Consider the following 21510-nt stretch of genomic DNA (forward strand, 5'->3'; position numbering starts at 1 on the left):
ACATTTCCGCACAAAACTCAAAAAGGAACATTACTTAGAAACTGAGGTGAATGTTTCATGAAGGGGATTTAAAAGACAATCTAAACGTATAAATTAAAACCAGCTGTTGCCCAACCTGCTTCAGAGCCAGCCGTGGCTGCTGTGACCACACTCCTGCGGCCGCTAGCATTATCCTGATTGCTGTGGTTACTTTCACTATCACTCTCTGTTTCCGCTGCAGCGAGCAGATCCAGCTCCATGTCACTTCCTGAAAGCACAAAGACAAACAGATGCTTCACTCCCTGTTGGCTGAGGTTTCAGATTCAAGTCATCACTCACCAAACATTAGAAATATCTTCACTGTCATTAATTCTGCTGCATTCCAATTCAAAGAAAGGTGTGTCTCTCACCGTCCTCGTCGTGCTCGTCGTGCTGCCCTTCTGCCTCGGCATTTTCCTCTCCCTGTTCCTCTTGGTCATCATGATGGTCTTCCTCACCTGCTACTCCCTCTACAACTTCAACCTATGAGGCAAACACAAGAGATCCTTAGATAGAAAACTTTGACAAAGCTTTTCCAATTCTCACCTAATATGTTAGAGTAATAGGAGAAAATACAGAGAAAAATACAAATATTCATCCAAATTTCAGTAAACTCTTGCAGTATAAGTAACAGTGTTGGCTCTAGGGTGACATCATGCACTCTTTGAAAGTAGTCACCAACATGCACAGATTCACTAGCATGCAAAGTTCATTATGGTCTTAATGATTTTTTAATGAGGCTTCCCACCTCCTCCACATCTGCTGATACGATGTCATCCTGCTCCTCGTCTCTTCCTCTGACAGGCTGGGACTGGCTGCTGCGCCGAGGCTGGGGGTTCCTGATGATATAAGATGCAGCTGTCTGGCTGGAGCTGAGAAAAAAATAACAAGCACAAGATCCAAAATCATTCTCTAGATTATCTAGTGAATAATAAAAATCAGCACACTAACCGCATTGGCTCTTACCCAACTCACTGATACAGTATTAGCACATTAAAAATAAAGGCACTTAAAACCAACTGACCTGCTGGACTGGTCAGGGGAGGGTCTCGGAGGCAGCGGTTCAACAGAGAAGAGCTCCTCGCTGCCCTGGACAGCATCAATACTGGTGCTGGCCAAAGTGAACGGAGCAGTTGGTCTGGCTATGCCCATTCGCACCGGAACAATCAGCGACTCAGCTACGTTACACAGCTCCTCCACAGCATAGGGCAGCAGAGCCTGGAAAACTCGCCGACACTTCCCAATGGGTTGGGGGATGAAGTTGCTATGTGAAGGAAATGGACCCACAACAGAATCAGTATTTACACAAATTCAAAAGACCGTGTCAAATGTGTCGTTCCACTGTGGCTCGCACAGAGCTGGTTCATTAATCACCCAGGCTACGATTAATTCCAACAGCTTTTGTACAAAACTTTCCTAAAAAACACTACTGCTGTGTGTTCTTACTTTTTCTTCTTGGATGAGGCCATCTCCACGCTGAGGATGACAAACACTCGGGCTACGGAGCGCAGGAACCTCCTGGTGACGTTGATCGCCTCCTCTCTCCGGCCAGGAGTGTATTTGTTCTGCAGCTCCTTTACTAGTGTACCCAGTAAGGTATCTATGAACTAATACAGGAGAACGAAAACATCCCCTGATGACCAAAATACTTCCAAATGCAAGGATGTGTCAACAGCAAATACATAAGAAAACGCAGTTCTACTGGTAATATTTAGGTGGTATCATGGGTTTTTCTCAGCAAGAATTACTCTGAAATGGAGATTTTATTTAACATGGTGTGTACACTCAGTTTAGGTGTCGAATAATTAAAGAAGCAGAGGAAGACAACAATCATCTTGTTCCTGATGAATGGGAGCAAGAGACCAACTGGACTTACGGTGATGTCAGGAGCACACTTGACAATGAGGCAGTGAGTGAAACAGTCAAGGCGAATGGTGCCACTCTGCTGATTCAAGTAGACCTGCTCTTCAGGCAGGAGGTGAGCAATTCTGCTGCTGGCACTAAGTCTAGGAGACACAAAAAACACAAAACTCAACATGTAAGCTGTTACAGAACACTGATCTGTATACCATACAGTGTGGATGTCACTGCATCCATACTTCTAAGTGTAAAGGAACATGAGGCTGTAACTATATCATGGTCACATTTGAATGACACTACTACATTCAGTCAGGTCACTATCAATGCCAACACCAATCCAGTGTATTGGACTGGGAAAGAAAGCAGAGAAAAATGTTCACACAGACATCAGTGGATAATCCCATGTAACTGGGATATAATTTCTGGAAAGACGTCACTGTTCTGTGTCATTTCTCAGGTCTGAGCACCACAATGTAAACCCAGTCTTTCAAGCTCTAACTACCAAAAAAAACTGTGACGCTGCAGGTGCTATTTTGCTGTGATACTCACGGGTCTTTATTCTCCTGAGAGCCAAACATGATCATAGACTTGAGGGCATTCCAGTCCTGCAGGACCCTCTCCAGAGCCAGCTGAGCAAAGCGGGGAGGTTCTAGGTCATGGTCTGGCATATCAGAGTCTGAGAGAGAGAGGAAAGGAGAGTAATGCATTCATACACCACATGCCTCATATAGAACAGTTAGAACTGAAAGAAGATAGAAAAATAATCTTGAATGAATGTTTGTAAATAACTGTTTGTCTGCACTGATGGTTGAAGGTGGGCGACACGTGAGAATGATCCTGAACGCACCTTCTGCATTGGCAGCCTTGCGGTTCCTGTCTTCTCTGATGCGTGGTGGTCTGTACTGACAGTGCTCAACACTCTGCCTGGCAACAGTCTGCACCAGGAACAGTAATATATGCTCTCCTCTGCAGATGAAACAAAATCCAGTTGGAAATGATCACAATATAAAGTATCTTCTGTGTCTAGTAGCATACCAAAATAATACAGTTAAGTTAATTTAGCCTCTAATGTTCACTATTACTTGCGGACTATAAAGAAAAGCGCTCTATGTTCAGTGGAGATGGTAAAGGCCTGTACAGAATACACAGGAGTCTTACCTGCTGTTTGGTGTTGTGACCAGGTTAGTGGTTGTGAGTAACCTGTACAGCAGATCCAGGCGAGCGGCCTTCTGTCCAGCGATGAGTGTTTTACACTTACATTTCTCCCAACAGTCACAGTAAGCTGTGGGGGAGGTCCTCTTCAGCCTGGGAGAGAGCAGAAGCAAATGTACAGTCATACGTACGATCTAGTGTGAAAAAAAGGTGATGAAAACCATGCTAATAAAGCAGAAACCTTTACAAAGGTTAAAAAAAGGCCACACTAAAAAACAGGACTTACTTGCAGTCGTGTCCTTTGTGACACACCCTTGCACACTCAGTGCAGCAGCACAGGGACTCCAGCAGACCGCAGGTCCGACACTCAAAGATATCCTAAAACAAAAAAGTCATTGTGATGAACAATGCCAGTGTGCCAGCTTTCAACTGAACATTCGTAGCTGACCAAACGCGGTCTCCAAAATGAATCCACTTGTGTAGTGATAAAAAAGAGCACTACCTGAAGCTTCAGGCGTGGAGCAGTAATTGTACCAAAAAGCTGTATCTTTTAATCTCTCTTTTTATAGACTTGCTGAGTTATCAGTTACATAACGCTCTTTTAAAGATTAAAATTATCAAAGAAATTCCAATCCTTAATGGTCACAGGTGACTGTTGCTTGACAGCAGTCTATGACACGTTTTCTGGCGATTTAGTGCTTTTCCACTCAATTTAATCCTCTCGGGCTGACCTGGTTAATGTGCTCAGCTCCAGTCCAAGTGAAACTGCAGGTGTCGTTGCAGCAGAGGACATAGAGGGGCGAATCATCTGGGTTGGTGCCCGAGGGGCAAATCATTTCCATGAACACCGAGTCGGCATCCTCCTTCTCTGCAATGCCTGGGTCACCCACTGCGTTCAAGACATTAGATAAACAAAAGGAGAATATGGAAACTGAGGAACGGCAGTTACAACATGCAGTCAGCTGTCGTAAGCAGGGCAGCAAAATAGGTCAGGATTCACATAACTCATGGATAACCTCCAAGGTTCCAGCTGTTACATAAGCACTTAAAATTACATCACTCACAAAAAGTATGCAATTTTATCACAATTTATTCATAGAGGTGGTGGCTGGTTCATCATGCAAACTTCATTTCTTTCTTTCTCCCCATTCTCTTTGTGTCAGCACCACATTACCACAAATCTATAGAGCATACGCACACATCACTAAGCAGGCAGGGCTGGAGTTACAGTACAGAATTGCAGACACACACAGTTTCCATTCAAATGACAAACCAGCTGACAACTGTATGTAGCAAGATGACTTATTAACTTACTCTTGGCCATTTTTTGAGCAGCCTCCAGCACAGTGATGGCTGCTGGGTAAGCTCGCCCACTGACTGCCAGCATGAACGGGGTCATTCCACGGGCATCCCTGTCAAACAATACACATGAGCGCTTCAGAGCAACAAACGGTGGGTAAATCACGTAACATTTTAAAAATCTAATGCTCAACAGAATGCATTCGTTTTGGGTAAAGCAAGCATTTTTCAGATAAAAACACAGAATCATACTTGGCAGAGAGTAGCTCCCGTAGGTGTGGCCTCAGAACAACACTGTCACACATCAGCTTTAGGATAAGGTGAGCGTTGGCCTTCCTGTCTTTAGATTCGACTACAGATGACTCCGTGGACGGCCCTGCTCATATGGAAATGACAATCCATTAGATGACTGACATAGCACATTTGACCAGAGTTTAAATACACAAGACGCTCAGTATACAGCTGGTGGACTCAGTTCCAGTGATACAACAGAGGTTATGTATACTGAAAAGTACCAAAATTTAATATTTACCCCCTATACTTATTTAGAATGATCTCTCCTTTAGAAAAATAAATCACAACAGTTCTTCTGGTTCTCCACAATATTGTCATCCTAGCGTATATTTAACAAAAACCACTTTGGGAACAATATCACACATTTTTCCCCCCTTACTATTATGAAATGCCCTTTGCTGCAGTAACAGTGCAAATTTGCCAACTGTGGGACTAATAAATTATTATTTTATTTTATTTCCTGTTAGCACAAAATGGTAAAGTATACTGATATTTTTCTATAGTAATTGTTAAAACAAACTATGACAATGACAGTATGTAGTAAATAATGTATAGAGTTCATATGCAGTATAGATTTGGGACACAGCTACTGACTCCTCTGCCTTCCTATGGCTATGCTATATACCTGGTATGGTGGAGGTGCTGGGTCCCTGGCTGGTCCCAGTGGAGGCAGTGGTGAGTGAACCCACAGCCGGTGCTAGAATGAAATCAATGTCACCATCTGTTGATAAAACAAACACAGTTCAGCAATATTACTAAGATTGTAGATTTCACTTTCGTCACACCTCAGATTCATTCTCTGAGGTAGGAGGGACAGTTAGGTTCACGATCACACAGATCGATCCATATTCACTAAAACTATCCATCTGTAACTCTAAATGGTCCAACCAGTTCACCGTTGACACAGTCAACTCACACCATCATTTCTCCCCCACCTCGCTGACACCCAAGTCCCACTGGTGGCCTATGTCCTTGAGTGATCCAGCAGCCCAACAATCTGGTCCATCAAGAGATACTCTCATCTCGTCGGTCCATAAAACCTTTGAGATGTCAGTCTTTGAGTATTTGTTGGCCCAATCTTGACGCTTCAGCTTGTGTCTTTTAGACTCTGTTTACACCTGGTGTTAACACGCATCTTGGGTGATCTGATCACAAGTGTACGGCCGAGACACATCGCCATTCCCACCTGTGTCTACCATTCATCTGCAAGGTGTCCAGCTCACGACTTGTTTTCAGATTTTGTTACTGCCTATGTCACCTCTGCAAGGTCAAAGGGCCCATTCACAGTTATTATGTATTGCCTGATTTGTTTCATGTAAGAAACCAAAAACATTTCAAGAAGTAATACACATGTACCGATTGATGAGACTGGCAGGACAGAATAGTTTACAACTTGCAAATGAGTGCACGACAAATGCACATTGGAGCCAAACCTCCAATGCACTATCAGTGGTCTCATTTAAATTCATGTTTTCTGTCACAGTGACACTGTCTAAAGAGCAGACAAAGATAGTCCTAAGTATACATCCTGCTTAAGATGCACTGACCAGGGTCCATGGGTGGGGGGTCAGGGACCCAACTTGGTGGGGCAATGGGTGGTGACACAGGGTCCTGGTGGTCACTGGATGATGGACCAGACTCATGACGGCCAAGGCCTGCAGCTCTCAGAGACCTGCGCATCATCTCCCTCAGACGAAGCCTGGGGATGACACAAAAAAATTAAACGTGGCACTGAAATTAATCAACGGTGTTGCTTGTGTTTTGATATTACCGGAGAACATATTGACTAAAACTGAATGCAAAACGATTCCTTTCTTATAGGGAGCCTTGTATACTCCAGAAGACTCCTGGGAGTTTTTTGTGAGTACCATTTTTCCTAATATATTCTGTGCAGCTCAAAAAACAGTATAACTAGTTATTTACCCTCTGCTACTGGAGGAGCCAGTCCTATTTCCAGAACTGTTGCTTGAAACCACAGAGATGGCATTGGCAATTGCCTCCACAGCAGACAGACGCTCTGCAAATGTGTTTCTCTCCGACCGTTCAGCCTCTGAAAAGAAACAACACAGTCACTTAGCATAGAGAAGAGTCTCCTGGGGAAGCAGGCAATTAAACTGATGCAGGTGAGCAGACTCAAAACCACAATTGAGACAAAAAGTGATCATTTTTTCCATTTCCATTTTTTTATAATGATGGCAAAGTCCAAAACTGAGAGACACTGGGAATACAATGCAAGCAAATTAAGATAAACTACTTTTTCTGATCCATTTTAAATTTCTCAACAATTTCTTATTAAGCCGACGTTTGACCGAGCTCTCAGGGACGTCCTGATCTATTGACTAAAACACCATTTACCACATTTACCTTCCTCCTCTTTGGTCTCCTTGTTACTAACAGGGAAGCAGACAGAGACAGCAGCATGGAGGATGTTGCGGTTTCCATCACAGCGATGATCCAGGAGTGTTCCGAGGGCTTGGCTGCCCTGATCCAACAGGAAAGCCTGCTCAAGGTTCACCAGGTACTGCCGACATGCCTCATAGTCACAACGTAGAACATGCTGCATCAGCGTCTGTTTCTGTAAGACACAAAGAGGACGAGTGAGTACTGATTCTGATCACTCATTTTGATGTCTCTGATGATTCAGTGTGACTTAGATGGCATTACTTTCAGGTCTTTCAGACAGATTTATGAGTAGAAACATACTTTTTGAAAGGTAAGCTTAACTGAGAACTAACTTTCAAGGACACAGATTAACACGAAACACATCTATTTGCTCATTTCTTTCAGTCTTTCTTACATTATAAATTATGTCATGTTTACCTCGACAGCCATAATAATAATAGCAGCTTTCTTTTTGATGGTGGAGTTAGAGGGGAGATTGGCCAGGGAGTGCACACCCATTCCCAGGCTGTTTATAGGTGGCAGGTCCAGCCAATCAGGATCTCGAATTCCACCCATGCAGTCTTTGGCCATAGGGTAGATTGTGCCATTTCCATCCCGGAGGATGATGGGAGATTCCTGGAGGACAAATTATTTCAAAATGTTAGATTTGTATACAGTAAGGCTCTCTACATGGTAACACTGTGAGAACAGCTATTCGGAGATTATCTCACCTGTCCTGCAGTGAAGATGGCAACATTACGCTCACTCTGCCCAAGGAAGGCCAGATTGCTAGTGGGGAAGTTATTCTCCTGTTCAGCTTTGCCTGTGGCCAGGTCAAAGATACAGTACCTTACCCAGTTACCAGTTTTCAACACTGCGTGGACTCCTGGAAGATAAGACATATAGGTTGGAAAGGCTGGAAATACAAATCTACAGAAAACTACAGACACTAAACGAATATACTGATAAAGTATAGTAAGTTTTCAATGATATATAAACACATAGACGTACCTTTGGAGTCAACATTCACAGCCAGAATCTCCGCCTTTTCTGGGATACAGAGTTTTTTCGGTGTGCGCTGAAAACAATCAGGAACTTTAGGAGTCCCACCAGTTTTGACCACCTGTCAGGAACAAATTGAGGGAGACAAAAAATAAATCAATGTGATTGTCAAGAGGAGGGATACTGGGAATCCCAATACTGGGACAAACCCAAGCAATATTGGATCAAAGTACGTCCATACCTGGAGCTCATCTATTCTGAGGAGCCTACAGTCCTGCAACAGTGATGATGGGTCTGAGTCGGCAGGAGCAGCTGTGCTCTGGTTGCTCATGCTGCTTGATGTTCCTGGAAACCTCACAGCAACATATGCACCATCCACTTTAAGCACCTAGGACAAAATACAAAGGTAGTAAGTTGTGAACCTGAGATGTTATAACATAGAAGCACACATAGACAGACCAAGGGCACTTGAATGACAGGAGGATCTGAGAGTTATTGCAAGATATTGCTATTTGCAAACTCTGATCCATGTATTGCCGTATCTGAGATGCACCTACCTTTCCCACAGGGACATTTTTAACATCCTCCACAAACACCACTTCCCTGAGGGGCCACTGCTCCTCATTCACCTTCTCTTCCTCTTTGGGAGCTGGAGTAGAACGTCTTCGCTCTGCAAGTAGTGGGACATGGTACCTTTTAGTCCTTTGATGACAGAATATTCAAATAAGACACTTCATTACGTATATCAAGCAACTGCAGATAGCTAAACGCTCCTGATAAGACAAGTAAAAATATACTATAGTGTGGGCTAAGGAGAATTTATCAACACAGCTTTTTGCCCCTCTCTCTCTCTCTCATTCTCCTCCTTTCTCTTTTCACTCAGGCTCCTCTGTGCTGGACCATCGGACATCCAGGAACCTCTCTTTCTCCTGGCTGTCCGTGCCTAATCCAGATGTTTGGATCTGGATCACTGTCCCCCAGGAGATTCAGCCTCTCTTCTCCTCTCCCCTAGTTTGGATGTTATTATGTCTCTCTCTCTGTTTCATTACCTGAATTGAGGGTCTAAGGACAGAGGGTGTCATACACTTCACAGTAAAGCCCCCCAAGGCAAGCTCCCATTTGATGTTGGGTCACACCAATAAAATTTCACATGAACACAGCTAGCTGTATTGTAATAAGGCAACCAAATATCCTACAGTCCCGTGAACTGGCTTTACGTCCTTCACAGGAAAACAGGCAAACTGCTGATAAAAGCCTGCACACCATCTGTTTCAAAGTCAAAGGACTAATGAGAGCAAATAGTGAGGAAGAAAATGGTTATGTGCCTGGGAGATAGGAAGGAAAGTCAGGACTTGAGTGCTGTTGAGAGAGCTAGAGGTTAAGGGGGAGTAATAGCAAGAGAGAAGCAGACATACTGTAGGGCAGTGAGGCACTGCTAGCAATGGAAGAGGTATCACTGCAGGTAGACGCTGGGGAGGGAGGAGGGCCCATCTCAGTCTTCACCAGCTCTGGCTTGCTTTCCGTCCTATGGGGTAAGACCAAAATAGTGAGATGAATTTTACTGTTGGAATTATGCTATTCAGCAAAGCTACACCCAGAGGGACTGAAGTGTGTGTGTTCCAATTGTGGTTAAAAGTGTACGGACATATAACGATAGACAATTATTTAGATGCAAAAAAAGCTTTCTGCAACATGAAATAAAACTGACTTGATTTCCTGGGTCTTAGTGGTCTTCTCCATGTTCTTGAGGCTCTCGGGTGAGCGCAGCTGGAACCTGCAACTGTCATTCATGTTCCATACAGACTCCAACAAGACGCCCACTTTGGGAATCCCAGCACTGACAGAAAAGGCCACTGCACCGGCATGGTAGAGGGGGTTATTCCTCAAGCACACCTAAGAAAGGAACCAGTGCATTTAACACTAACTGCAAGACATATATTGTGCTCATACCAGGACTTTAAGAAAATGTCTAAAGACGGAAGATAGAAAAGGTTAGTACACCTCTGTCATACAAGATAATAAAATGTTCTCAACCAGACAAAAATTAAAACAATGAAAATTCAAAATTCCGTCTTACCTGTGTACCCACGGTGATGTTGGGTATCGAGGAGATGCCAGCACTGGACTTTGGCTTTTTGTTCTTGGCTCTGGCCTTTTCAAGCATCTTCTTCCGTTGACTAAAAGGCACAACACCCCTGCAGACAGATGCAAGCAGTGTCAAAACTTCACGGATATTTATACCTTTTCGCTAACACATACCGTCATTTGGAATTGACAAAGACATCCCTTATTAAGCCATGTTAAATTTCAGGTCTTAAGGAGGATTCACACTCAAGACGACAATGTTCTGGAGATATTCAGGTTATTGTCAAAAACAAAGAGAACTTTCTTCTCACCACCAGTAGAGGCTATTCTCCAGCTGTGCACACGTGTAGAGAGCACAGCAGTGTAATGACACCATACGTTCCCCCTGCAGCTCAGGGAAAGCCTGAGCACTGTGCTCCAGCTTAGAGGCCACTGTGCTCAGTGTGTCATCCACCCAGGTTGCCACCTATACCCCAAACACACACGCACGCACAGACACACAAACGCGAATTAATGGACGATTCATTAAATAAATACGTGTAATGTTAGAATGGCTGACTAGTGGCTACAGAAGCATTTATTTACGCAATCATAACCTTATGGTTACACCACTTCTCCCGTGGTCAAACATTGTCATGAAGAAAGCAGAGCACATATGTTCTTATGTCAACAGAAGCGATCATAAACTACCTTGTTGGTCTCCGTAGCTACGGTGGCTCTGATGCTATTAGCAGAAAATAAGGTGATCTTCTCATTGGCAAGACCCAGAAAGGATACACGCGGATGATGAATGGAAGGATTCTGGTGGGAAAAATCAAAAGGTTCGCAACATTAGCTCTCCAACACACCAGTGCTTTCTAGCCATTAAGCATGCTAAAATAGTAAACAGATGCATATTGTATTTCAGTACCATACAGTTTTTTTGGTAATTTCATTCATAACTGAATTGAATTGTTACGAATTCTCCACCTGTGCATTCCTGTAAGGTTCAGGTTCGCTCCACTTCCACTGATAAAGTTCTCCTTTGGAGCTGACAGCCACCAGCTCTGAGAACATGGCTCCAATGCTCACAAACTTCACACCATCCTGGAAAGAAAATCAGAGATCTGAGCAAATGTGAAGTAAAGCAAAATGAAATGTTTAGATGTCCAATAAATTGAATTTGCTACTTGTGGAGTCCAATCAACTTGTAGAGACATCTCAAGACGACCAAAAGGAAACAGAATTAATCAAAGTTCCACTTGTCGCAAAGTCATAACAAAGGTTTATATACCTGTTTTAAAATACACATCACATCAATAGCAGTGTTTGTGCTCCACCTACCTTGTCAGGCCACCACTGGAGCTCTTCTCCCAAGGAGACAGGGCTCTGGACCGGGATGCTCTTCTTGTCCAAGCTGGGCTCGCCCTCACGGCTGGTGGAGCCTCGCTCTGTGTCGAACGAGGCCCCATCCAGCCACCGGCGCTCGCGTAACCTCAATACAGACTCACGCTCACGCAACAGCTCTGAGTCACGCTCTAAGGGAAGAAGGAGAACTGGTATGCAATAAGGTCACACCAGTGGGATAGAAGTAAGCCACTCTCTGGGAAAGACCCGTCAACATAGTTTTTAGAATAGAGAGAGAAAGATAGATTCTTTAGAATCAATGCAAATCAAAATTGCAGTACTGAAGATTGAGTGGGAGTCTAAATTAACCTGGTGGGTGTGTCAGTTTGTGCGGTCATATGTTAAAATGCGAGGTGGAAGAGGAAGTGGATAGGCAGAAAGAAAGCATGCATATGGGCTAAAAGTGGGCTAGGTACGTTTTTACAATAGACTGCCTTAAAGGGTCCCTGTTAAGACAGGTGGGCCTAGCGGGCCTTTCTCAGAGAGCTCACAGTATGTACTACAGCCATGCAGCACACAACACCAAACATTTATAGCCTCTAACACCAAACACCCCCATTACGAATCCAGCTAAAGAGACTGAAGAGAAAATTTCCAAAGTGAAAAAGCTAAAATAATTTCATTTTACGTTAATTTGCGTAAAACCTACACCCCAGCTAAGTATACATTTAGCAAAGAGGGAAACATTTTCTTCTGTAATAACAATGGATTTTATTTATTTTATTTTTTTTTTAAATTAGCCTTACAATTGTCCTTTTTTGTCAAAATCTGTTTTGCTTATTAAAACCTTCAGCCAATGGCAAGTTTTTTCTTACAACCCATCTCACATAAACACTGCCATTTCTTTTGGTCTACTGTATCGTCTTTTTTTTTTTTAAAAAAGCTATTGGAGGAGCATCACTACAAACAGGTCAAAGTCATCACCAGTGTCGTCACCAAAGCCTCTCTAACACCCTGCCTTCCCTTCACTAGTTAGAGATGAGTTGTTGAGTTACCTCTGGAGGATCCGAGGCGAGACAGCGAGGAGCGTCTGAAAGAGGGGTAGCCAAAGTAGCTGATGTCCTCTGAGAACATGGCATCAGCATCAATAATGACGCTGGGATGAGCTGAGTGTATGTCTGCATCCAACAGGGACATCAGGTCCTCTGCATAGGACAAAGGCACAAAAGGATGGAAGGTTTAGAACAAATTTAAAAAAACAAACCACAGTTCTTTTTATTTGCTATATACAGTCTACACCATTACAGTATCAGAATTAAATCATCTGAATAATGGATTACTCTTCAACATAAGACTACTCGTTTTATAATGTGCTGAACTGCTGCTAAGCCTGAACAGAAATGATTTCTTCTTAAAAAAAAACAACACACACACACAAACACACACACACACACACACACACACACACAATAGCATCACTTTTTATAACAATGTCCTTATTCTTTTTTCCATTCTTTCTTTTTTTTTTTTCCCCTCAACAAACCTCCAGGGAGGTAGGACTCGCTGGCCGTGTCGTCTCCATCATCTCCATCTTCATCATCCCGGCTCAGCAGGTTGTTGACAGCAAGGTTGACATCGAGGTTGGTCCTCTGGAGTTCCCTAATGATCACACTCCTGGACTTCCCCTGAAGGACTACCTGGGCCTGGGGAAAAGTACCAGGACAACAAAGCAGAAAACAGATTTTAGTGACGCTCGCTTGTGACGGCAGATTACAAGGCAAGTAAATGTGCACTGTTACTGCTCGTACATTTGTTTCAGTAAGGAAAAGGTTGGACAAAAACGTTTTAAGAAAGAAAAGATGCAGACATGCTGAGAGGTCTTTGTACCTGAGTAATAAGCTCTTCGGGGATGACAGAAGCTGGTATGACAGGCTGAGGCTGGCTACCTAGAAGGCCCGAGCCACGATCCCTTCCTGTACGAATCACCCTGGTCTGTCGACGGGAATCACGAGCTGCTGTTGACGACCTGCCCGATGTACCTCCACCTCCTCCTCCACCTCCGCTCCCTCCTCCTCCACTGCTGCCACCTCCTGCTCCACCTCCTCCTGCTCCTCCTCCACTTCCACCTCCTCCACTGCCTCCATTTACGCCAGAACTCCAGCGACTCCTGTTACATACAGTGCAAGGCCATGGTCAGATAAAACTGCCAAAAACACCATCTGACTAACAGAGCAGACTCAAAACACGCACACATCTGGGTACGAAGGGATTCAGCTTTGTGACAGCAGAAACATGGGAGCTTGCATCAGCAGCAATTACAGGAGGGAGGAAATTAACTTGTCTACTGAAAGTACTATGTAATCATTATAGATATTGAAACAATCATTTTGTGTTTCAGTTTAACATTATACTGTAAGGGTGCAAGTTTAGAGGCTTTTCAGTTTTTCCTAACTTCAATATGAGGACCCACAACAACTATATTTTGAAGAGGGAACAGATTCTCCAGTGGACACCAATAACAAAAACACCAAGAAAATGACTGCATACTGCAAATTTAGTGGAGTCGGTGAAAACGGCCATGCTTTTGGATGTAGGTCGTTTGGTGGACACGTTTATTCATTACATTTTACAGCACCCTAAAGTTCTCTCTTCAGAATGAAGAACCCTGTGGGGAACACACCCCGAACCTGCTGCAGCATCAGTGCTGTGCTCTACACACTGAGCTTTAACAGGACTGTTTGTCTCTGTCAGCCCTGCCAGAACTTACCCAAGGGTGTTGCCTGCCAGTCTGCCAAGTGTGTCAGAGCCAGACAGGAACCAGGGCGGATCACTAGTCCTGCCTGGCCTGGAGCTCCTTCCTGTCCCTGAACCACTGCTCAACTTTGAACTGGAAACAAAAGATGGGAGATCAGTTACAAACCTACAGAAGTCCCACACAGGACCAAAAGACTTTTTTATTACCTGGGTTATCGGAAACTAAATCTATCCCAGGTATTTCTTAAATTATACCACTTGGTTCAGGATTCATTTTCTTTTAATATTATACTGTGAAATGGGAGAGGGTATTTTGGAGACTAGCATGGCAACACCCTTGGGAATCAGAATTGGCTGCAACTCGTTCCTCCTTCAAGACTTTCCTTTTTTAAAAGTTCTTGGGGTTTTGGGGCTGCGACAGCTTTCTCCTATTTCAAGATTTCTTACAATGGAATGTCGTCTAAGTTTAACTAAAAGCAGTTTACTACAACTGGTGTGTTCTAAGTAGACAGTTGGTACAAATGGCGTTTTGCTGTGGCAAGGGAACTAAATTGTGATAATTTTGCCAATGTTTCACATAACAGAGACTACAGACACTGAATTTAGATACTTTCCAACAAAATAATACAGTCACATTAATACCATACTGTAACGGAGGGCAATGGAATACAGAAACAGCAATTCAAAATTTTCAGAGACAATACAGAGAAACAGCAAATTCAAACTAACTGTCAACAAGCTGACACAATAGCTTTTGTTACAATTGAAAAATCACAGAGGATATTAGGCCATGTTCAGTAAGATAAACTTGCCAAAGACAACCTGCCATACTCTTTTCCACAGGATTCCCAGCAGCCCACAATGGTGCTGAGTGAAAAGCTATTAAAATTTGAAACCATCTCATCTTTGCAAGTCTCCCCGAGTCTGCAGCACGGAACAAAAACATGTGTTCTGCAGAAAAGTTTGGAGCAGGGTGCTCCTCAGCCTTTTATAGCCTGATTCATGTGCATATTTAGCAGCTAGAGGGGCCCTGAAAACTCTGTTGGATGTTGTTCTGCTGGCAGGTACAGACAACTATCAATGAAACATTCACCAAAAATACATGCTCATAGCCAAGACAAAACAGTAGCTGGTGAGAGAAAAAAAAAAAGTGTTTTTATTAAGTAGCACACACTTGCACAGCCATAAAGGCAAATGGCTTTCAGAACACACTCCATCTTGTTGTTGGTTGTCGTCAAGATGAGAATACAGGCAGAAGTATTTTCATATTGGCAAAACAAATATGTTCCTAAAATGCAAGTAACTTTGGGAAAACTCTCAAAAACAGCTCTATAGTGGTAATCAATGAATAGATAAAATCCTAACCAGCACAACACAAAGCATCCATTAGTCCAACAGCTGCCTGTTGAACATTTTGGGAATAGACCTGTGATGTAATTAGAAATATGTTTCACTCCTGACGGATGAAAATGTTTGCAGAGCCAGAGCATCATTCTAGAAGTGAAACCATGTCCAAATGCTCATACACAGCTAAAAAGGGCACAAGTGCCAAGTTCAAATCACTGCAACCACTATCAGAATGCCTGAGCATGCTCGGTGCATCTTGTACTAGACATCTCCACAAGCAATCTGTTTTCCAACCCAGAGCAAAAGCTAAAGCAGCTTCCGGGACGGATCCCATCAGAAAGAAGTCTCTCACCCATCACTGCCATCCGGTTTGCTGAGCTCCAGGCGATCAGGCTGGACCGCAAAGCTGATTCTACACACGCGTCCATCCTAAAAGAGATGCATTCATGCTTTTTAGTGTCACACATTTGGCAAATGAAAAGTCCTAAAGACAGAAAATTTGTTTTGTAATGTTTTGTATAATTTATCAAACTCGGATTAGAAAAGCGAAACTGTTACCCACATCATAAAGCCAAACACTCAGTAACCTTTTGCCTTTCATACTTGAGTCTACATGCAAATTACTGCCATTAATTTAGCAGAGGTCATGTTATAACCACATCAAACCCTGGGCCATTAGATTAAACATGAACACGCTGCTGTATCTGATGTTTGCTAATGGACAATTGCAGTGCAAAGAAAAGCAACAATGGTTGACTCCACACTCATCCTGGACACACTTCCACCTGCATGACCAGTTTGTTGACATTTCTATCAACGCTCAAATAAGCAAAGTGAGGTTACCACATGCTTCTTCAGAGTGTCAAAAGCCCTATTCAAAAGGGATTATCCTAATTGGGGTGGTGTCGTGTATATAAAAAATAAACCCAATCTATAAAAACAGGCCTACGTCCACAATTTCTAGACAACCAGAAAGTGAAACAGTAGCAAATTCCCTATTGTTCAAAGTCAGAGACCATCTGATAATAGTGACCCAGCAGCTTGAATTTAAATATTCTATTACACTGAACTGTTTTTTGTGGGGAGAAAATAATACACCCTAGATCACTGAGTGCTTGATTAATGCTAATGGTGTAACGTCTTACAGCATTACCTCAAGGAGAAATCCGGCATGGTTAGGACCGACGACACACTGTTTTAGAGTGGCCTGCTCTAGCAGACTAAGGTGTGGATGACTGCATTGGAAAGGGGGAAAAAAAGCACAAAGACAAATGAGACAATATACAGGATAATGAATCAATGTTACAATACCTGATCGAATAAAGCAAAGCAGCCAACAGTTAACATGTTGACACAAACTCACCTGTTATAGCTGTATTTGTTGAGTTTCTCTGAGACTTCACGGAGCCTGACAAAAAAAGATAAAGACTATATCATTGCATGTCACATGGCTTAAGACCCAATTAATGTAAGCAATGCAAAAATGCTGTGCTGAGATGAACTTTAAAACATGAACGACTGATTACAAATCAGTCCCTAACACTGACAATTTAGGTACAGTTCAAGTAGGTTTAACTCTTGTACATCTTTTCAATTTATTTCTAAAGCATAATAGTTCAGGCACATGCAGTATAGTACACTTGTAAACTACACACTTATACGCCTTTTGTTGAAAAACAATTGCCAAACAAATATGAGGCAAATTAAGAGCACAGAATCTGTCACGCATTAACATTAATAAATCTACACTGGGTGTGTTAAAATGACAATGGTATAAACATTTGGACTGTTTTGCTGGTAACACTGGTTGTGAAAGATGATTGTGTGCTTGTTGATAATGCTGAACATGTAAACATCTGTGTCATAAGCTGTCAACCAAAGTTGACTACACACCAGGTATCAGAGCACAGGCCACAGGTCTGCAAGGTCTACAGTGAGACTCTAATCTCATGATGGCAGTGTAGAAAATTCTGAAAACTCAACAGAGTAGCACACTGTACAAAAGTACTTTGTTCTGGCCATCGGCTATAACAATTTCAATTTTCTGAATCAACCCGGTGTGTCAAATAGCTCAAGAAATCGCAGGACCCATGAGCCTCAGTGGCGATGACGAAGGAGAAGATGCAAGTCAGAGACCAGAGTCAGAATTGGAGCACATTTTAAACACATGGCATTAAGAATCAAGAAGCTGTACTCATCCAAAAATAATCCAGATTCCAAAAGTAAAAACAGACACTCCGATGCTACACAAAGACCTTCAGAATAAAAACATTTTCTATGCAGTCTTCAGATGTTTCTCACTACAATGTCCCTTGCATTTCTATCGTTAACCAACTGTTTTCTTTTTTCCAGATAGTTTCATGACTATCCATGCCATAGAAGTCTTTCATCTGCCCATAACCTAACACTGCGTATACTGAAAATGAACAGACTTCTACTTCTGAAACCCCTGCCACCCAAAATATCTTGTTTCATCTAAGTTCTCACTACTACTGTGGAAACCGAGTTTCAAGACTGCCACTCCAATGTAGCAATGTCTTAATTAGTACTGTGACGCAAAACTATACATTCAAGAATTGCTATGAACTTTTAACAGTCTGCTAAATCACTTTTAAAAGCAGTCAAGCTAATTTAACTGCCTCGCTGTTGCAGTTTAGTGGAGATCTGGAGAGCAAATACTGTAGAAGGTAATTAGACATTTACATCCTGAAAAAAAAAACCACACCTGTATTCACACCTAATACAGATGGACAATCTCCACTGCGACAAACTGTTGGTTTACCATGTCATGTAACCTGTTTACACCTGACAGTCCTGAGTGATAGCAGTTATCCAGCCATACTTAAGCATACATGTGGAATATGTCTCGGCATGTATCTGATGTGTATTGTATCCATTTGTCTTGTATCTTGTTAATAAACATACATCAACTGTCAACCCAAGATAGGTCAAACAACCCACTGGCATTTGGTTGAGAAAGTCTGACCGGATGCTCATGCCAGGCAAGCGCTTCTAATGAGCCAAGCTGGACCAAGCCTTTTATTTCAGATAGAAGCACTTATCTACTTTGACAACTGCAAGTTCCTTCATGGGGAAGAGAGAGGAGGGGGCCTCCCAGCAGCACATGGTGACTGTAGTATGCATTGGCATGCATGCCTGGGGATGAAGCAGTCATGACCTCTTTAAGGAACTGATGGTCCACACTCCCTAGATGTCGGAATAGCTTTTTCAACAGGATTCGCAACTGGCAGAGTAAATGGAGCTTTCCTGTCAGTCACCAAAGCTGGTCCCCAAACATTCAATGCAATCTATGCTGAGAAAGGCATTCAAACACTGAGCATATATCCAGTTCTTAATCTCAAGGTCATTCTAAAAACACTTCTCAACCTCTTTGTCTTTAAGTAGAACAGCTCATTAATCAGTTCAATCTCAATGGATGATATAAATAGATTTATCATAAATCACATGTTCTGCCAAAATACAGGTCGCACACTATGTCCAGTACCTTCTTAAATCCACATCCATCCTAACTAATGATCTCTTCAGCATCGAATTATGCCAAAGGAAACCCATTAAACGCAGTGTGAAGCATGCCAGCATGTCACTAGGAACACTATTGAGAGCAACTGAATTATCTGTGCGTGTATGATGTGGCCACTTGGTATTTGGGTAGAAATAGAAAAGAAACAAAAAGGTTGTATCATCATGTGAACGCTAAAGAATCCGACATCGTTCGTACACACTTTATAAGCCTTGGGTTGTCCCGTTATTAAAGTGGATAACAGGATTAATGTGTATGCAATGTTGCTAACTGTGCATTACTGCATATTTTAGATATTTATCTCAGTGCGCAATGTTAAAAACAGACAACTTGAAAGATAGTTTCCGACTATGTTATCAAGCAAATCGTGTCAGTAATCTTTTCAAAACACCCTGACACAAAAGACACCGAAACACAAATATTTGGCTTTGTCAAGAGCGTGGTAGCGAATTCGCTTGCTAGCATTAGCAGCTAGTTATCAGTTAGCTGACGTTAGCTAGCTACTTCATTGATCATGATAATCAACGAGACGCCCACAAAACAAACCCTGACATCTGTCAAAAGAGTACATATGTAATTTGTAATCGAAATCTCGTCTATTTTCAACAGTGTTGTGTTTTACGACCTTTATTTCCCTCTCTTTTCCCCATCCCCCAACCCGCATTGTCTATCTCAACTTTGACTGTGAGCCAATCCTTCCAGAGAACCAAGGAAACAGCCTGCTAGCGTTAGCTATTCGTACGATATCCAGTTAACGGCTAGCATCTATGTTAGCACTGCCCGACTGTTTAGGTAGCAGCAGGCTAACGAGGATTGTTCAAGATGCCGGGCCTTGTTTCAACCCTGGAGGGTCATTTAAATAATTTAAACCCGAATACACACCCATGACAATGTCAACATCGCTCGCAAATGCAGCCTCGAAGAATATATGCCCTGCTCCGCACATAAATATTGATCTTAATTCTTTTTTCCAAGGGCCGCAGCAAAATACCTGTCATTGAGCTGATCCTCGGTCCCGGGCAACGGGTGAACCACGAAGTGTATAGATGTCATGGGGTCAATCCAAATTCACACACAGACGTGTGAAAGATGTGGAAATTGGTATTCTTTCGATTACTGTAAATATGTGGATTCATAGGAATCGTTTAATGGCGAAAAACCTCGAGTTTAGATCCCAGCCTCCTCACCCACATGCCGCCATCTTAACTCTACCAAGCTTCTTCTCTGTGTTGATTAGTGCACATGCAACCGCTCCGCTGGTTGGACCCCGAGCACAAACAGGAAATGTGTTAAATTGGACGGGATTGGCTTCAAGAAGAAAAGCTAGAAGACTGGAATCAAAAATACTATACTTTCACACGCCAAAGTCTTTGTTGTCACCTAGTTCAGCCCATGCATCTTTTTATCTGCATTTTCAAGCAACTGCGGTCATTTTCAGGTCCATTACGGTCCTGCCAGCGCCGAAGGGTTCAGTACAGTCAGGTTAGCCATTAAAAATCTAAAGATTACATCAAGCTAAAACAATAGGATATCAAAATACAAGCCTGACTGATCATTCAGGACTCTCAAGACTGAAACTATGCTTTTTGTGTACTCACAAACCAGAGCTGAAGCTCCAATTCCACGTGCTGTTTTTCCTGGTTAAAACTTGAATTAAAATGTGCCAATTTAACCATTATTCTATTATTATCCTGTGCATCTTTATTAGGGTGACATGTTCTTTTTCATTTAAATCACCAAGGAGGTTACATTTGTCCATGGTTATTTTGCATTCTGTTTCACGTAAGAGTGTTGGTCTATAGAAGTAAGTTTTGCAAGATATTTCAAGTAACAACTTTAACAACAATCTGGTTAGTAGACCTAGTAGAGTCATTAACACAGTAACTTTGATACAGACCTAAATTCTAAACAATTAAATTATACTTAGATTATACATTTTATAACAGTCTACGACATGATACGCATGCATTTTACTAAAAGCAGTAAGTGTGCAATAACCACCATTGTGTGACCAACTAAGACTTAACATAATGTCATTAAATCTGAAGGAGATAACGTTGTTATGCTTGGTATATCAGCGTCTCTTGGGGAATGGAAAAATGAATGTGGGACCCTCAGTTTCATGCTGCTATTCTTACCAGAATTCTATTTAAAATGGAACCAACTCAGATCTGAGCTCTATAAAGGGAAGAGAACTGGGAATGTGTTCATGTTGGGCTCCGTCCCATGGAAAACTTTGTTAGTGTGTAATATCCCCACATCATCTAAAGCCTAAGAAATCTGGGAAATGATTTAAGCAGCAGTGGTGCAAGCATGCCTCCCTGGTTCAAAAATAAGAAAGAGACAGGAGGCAGAGAAATGTAGGCTCAAGGTTAACCTCATCTAAATCTGACAAAAGAAAAGTTTACTTTAATTGGTGCTTAATTTTTGGCCAGTGCCCTTTATGTAAG

The 21510-nt window shown here is 42.4% G+C and overlaps 1 protein-coding gene across 11 annotated transcripts in view; it reads right to left on the bottom strand.

Annotated features, from left to right (window-relative positions):
- Positions 1–20291, bottom strand: part of ubr5 (ubiquitin protein ligase E3 component n-recognin 5) — a 29603-nt gene extending 9312 nt beyond the window's left edge. For 8 of the 11 annotated variants that reach the window (XM_076736623.1, XM_076736622.1, XM_076736621.1 and 5 more), the window contains exons 1-37: positions 20052–20286; positions 16883–16927; positions 16673–16754; positions 15872–15948; positions 14186–14305; positions 13306–13585; positions 12962–13121; positions 12474–12623; positions 11416–11627; positions 11062–11178; positions 10783–10893; positions 10404–10558; positions 10085–10202; positions 9716–9900; positions 9423–9532; positions 8565–8677; positions 8249–8395; positions 8017–8128; positions 7737–7891; positions 7444–7641; positions 6988–7198; positions 6547–6673; positions 6171–6322; positions 5249–5344; positions 4582–4705; positions 4345–4442; positions 3762–3919; positions 3317–3408; positions 3037–3183; positions 2726–2844; positions 2428–2554; positions 1895–2024; positions 1465–1625; positions 1043–1282; positions 767–890; positions 390–501; positions 116–247 (exon numbers count right to left, since the gene is read on the bottom strand). In XM_076736623.1, coding sequence (XP_076592738.1) covers positions 116–247; positions 390–501; positions 767–890; positions 1043–1282; positions 1465–1625; positions 1895–2024; positions 2428–2554; positions 2726–2844; positions 3037–3183; positions 3317–3408; positions 3762–3919; positions 4345–4442; positions 4582–4705; positions 5249–5344; positions 6171–6322; positions 6547–6673; positions 6988–7198; positions 7444–7641; positions 7737–7891; positions 8017–8128; positions 8249–8395; positions 8565–8677; positions 9423–9532; positions 9716–9900; positions 10085–10202; positions 10404–10558; positions 10783–10893; positions 11062–11178; positions 11416–11627; positions 12474–12623; positions 12962–13121; positions 13306–13585; positions 14186–14305; positions 15872–15948; positions 16673–16754; positions 16883–16927; positions 20052–20113 — 5059 coding nt within the window. In that variant the 5' untranslated portion in view covers positions 20114–20286. Of the gene's footprint in view, positions 1–115; positions 248–389; positions 502–766; positions 891–1042; positions 1283–1464; positions 1626–1894; positions 2025–2427; positions 2555–2725; positions 2845–3036; positions 3184–3316; positions 3409–3761; positions 3920–4344; positions 4443–4581; positions 4706–5248; positions 5345–6170; positions 6323–6546; positions 6674–6987; positions 7199–7443; positions 7642–7736; positions 7892–8016; positions 8129–8248; positions 8396–8564; positions 8678–9422; positions 9533–9715; positions 9901–10084; positions 10203–10403; positions 10559–10782; positions 10894–11061; positions 11179–11415; positions 11628–12473; positions 12624–12961; positions 13122–13305; positions 13586–14185; positions 14306–15871; positions 15949–16672; positions 16755–16882; positions 16928–20051 lie in introns of all 11 variants that reach the window. The other 3 variants (XM_076736617.1, XM_076736626.1, XM_076736625.1) reach the window with 3 other exon arrangements.
- Between the last annotated feature and the right edge of the window lie 1219 nt (positions 20292–21510).

The sequence above is a fragment of the Chaetodon auriga genome, chromosome 8 (assembly GCF_051107435.1).
Source record: "Chaetodon auriga isolate fChaAug3 chromosome 8, fChaAug3.hap1, whole genome shotgun sequence".
Classification (NCBI taxonomy): domain Eukaryota; kingdom Metazoa; phylum Chordata; class Actinopteri; order Chaetodontiformes; family Chaetodontidae; genus Chaetodon; species Chaetodon auriga.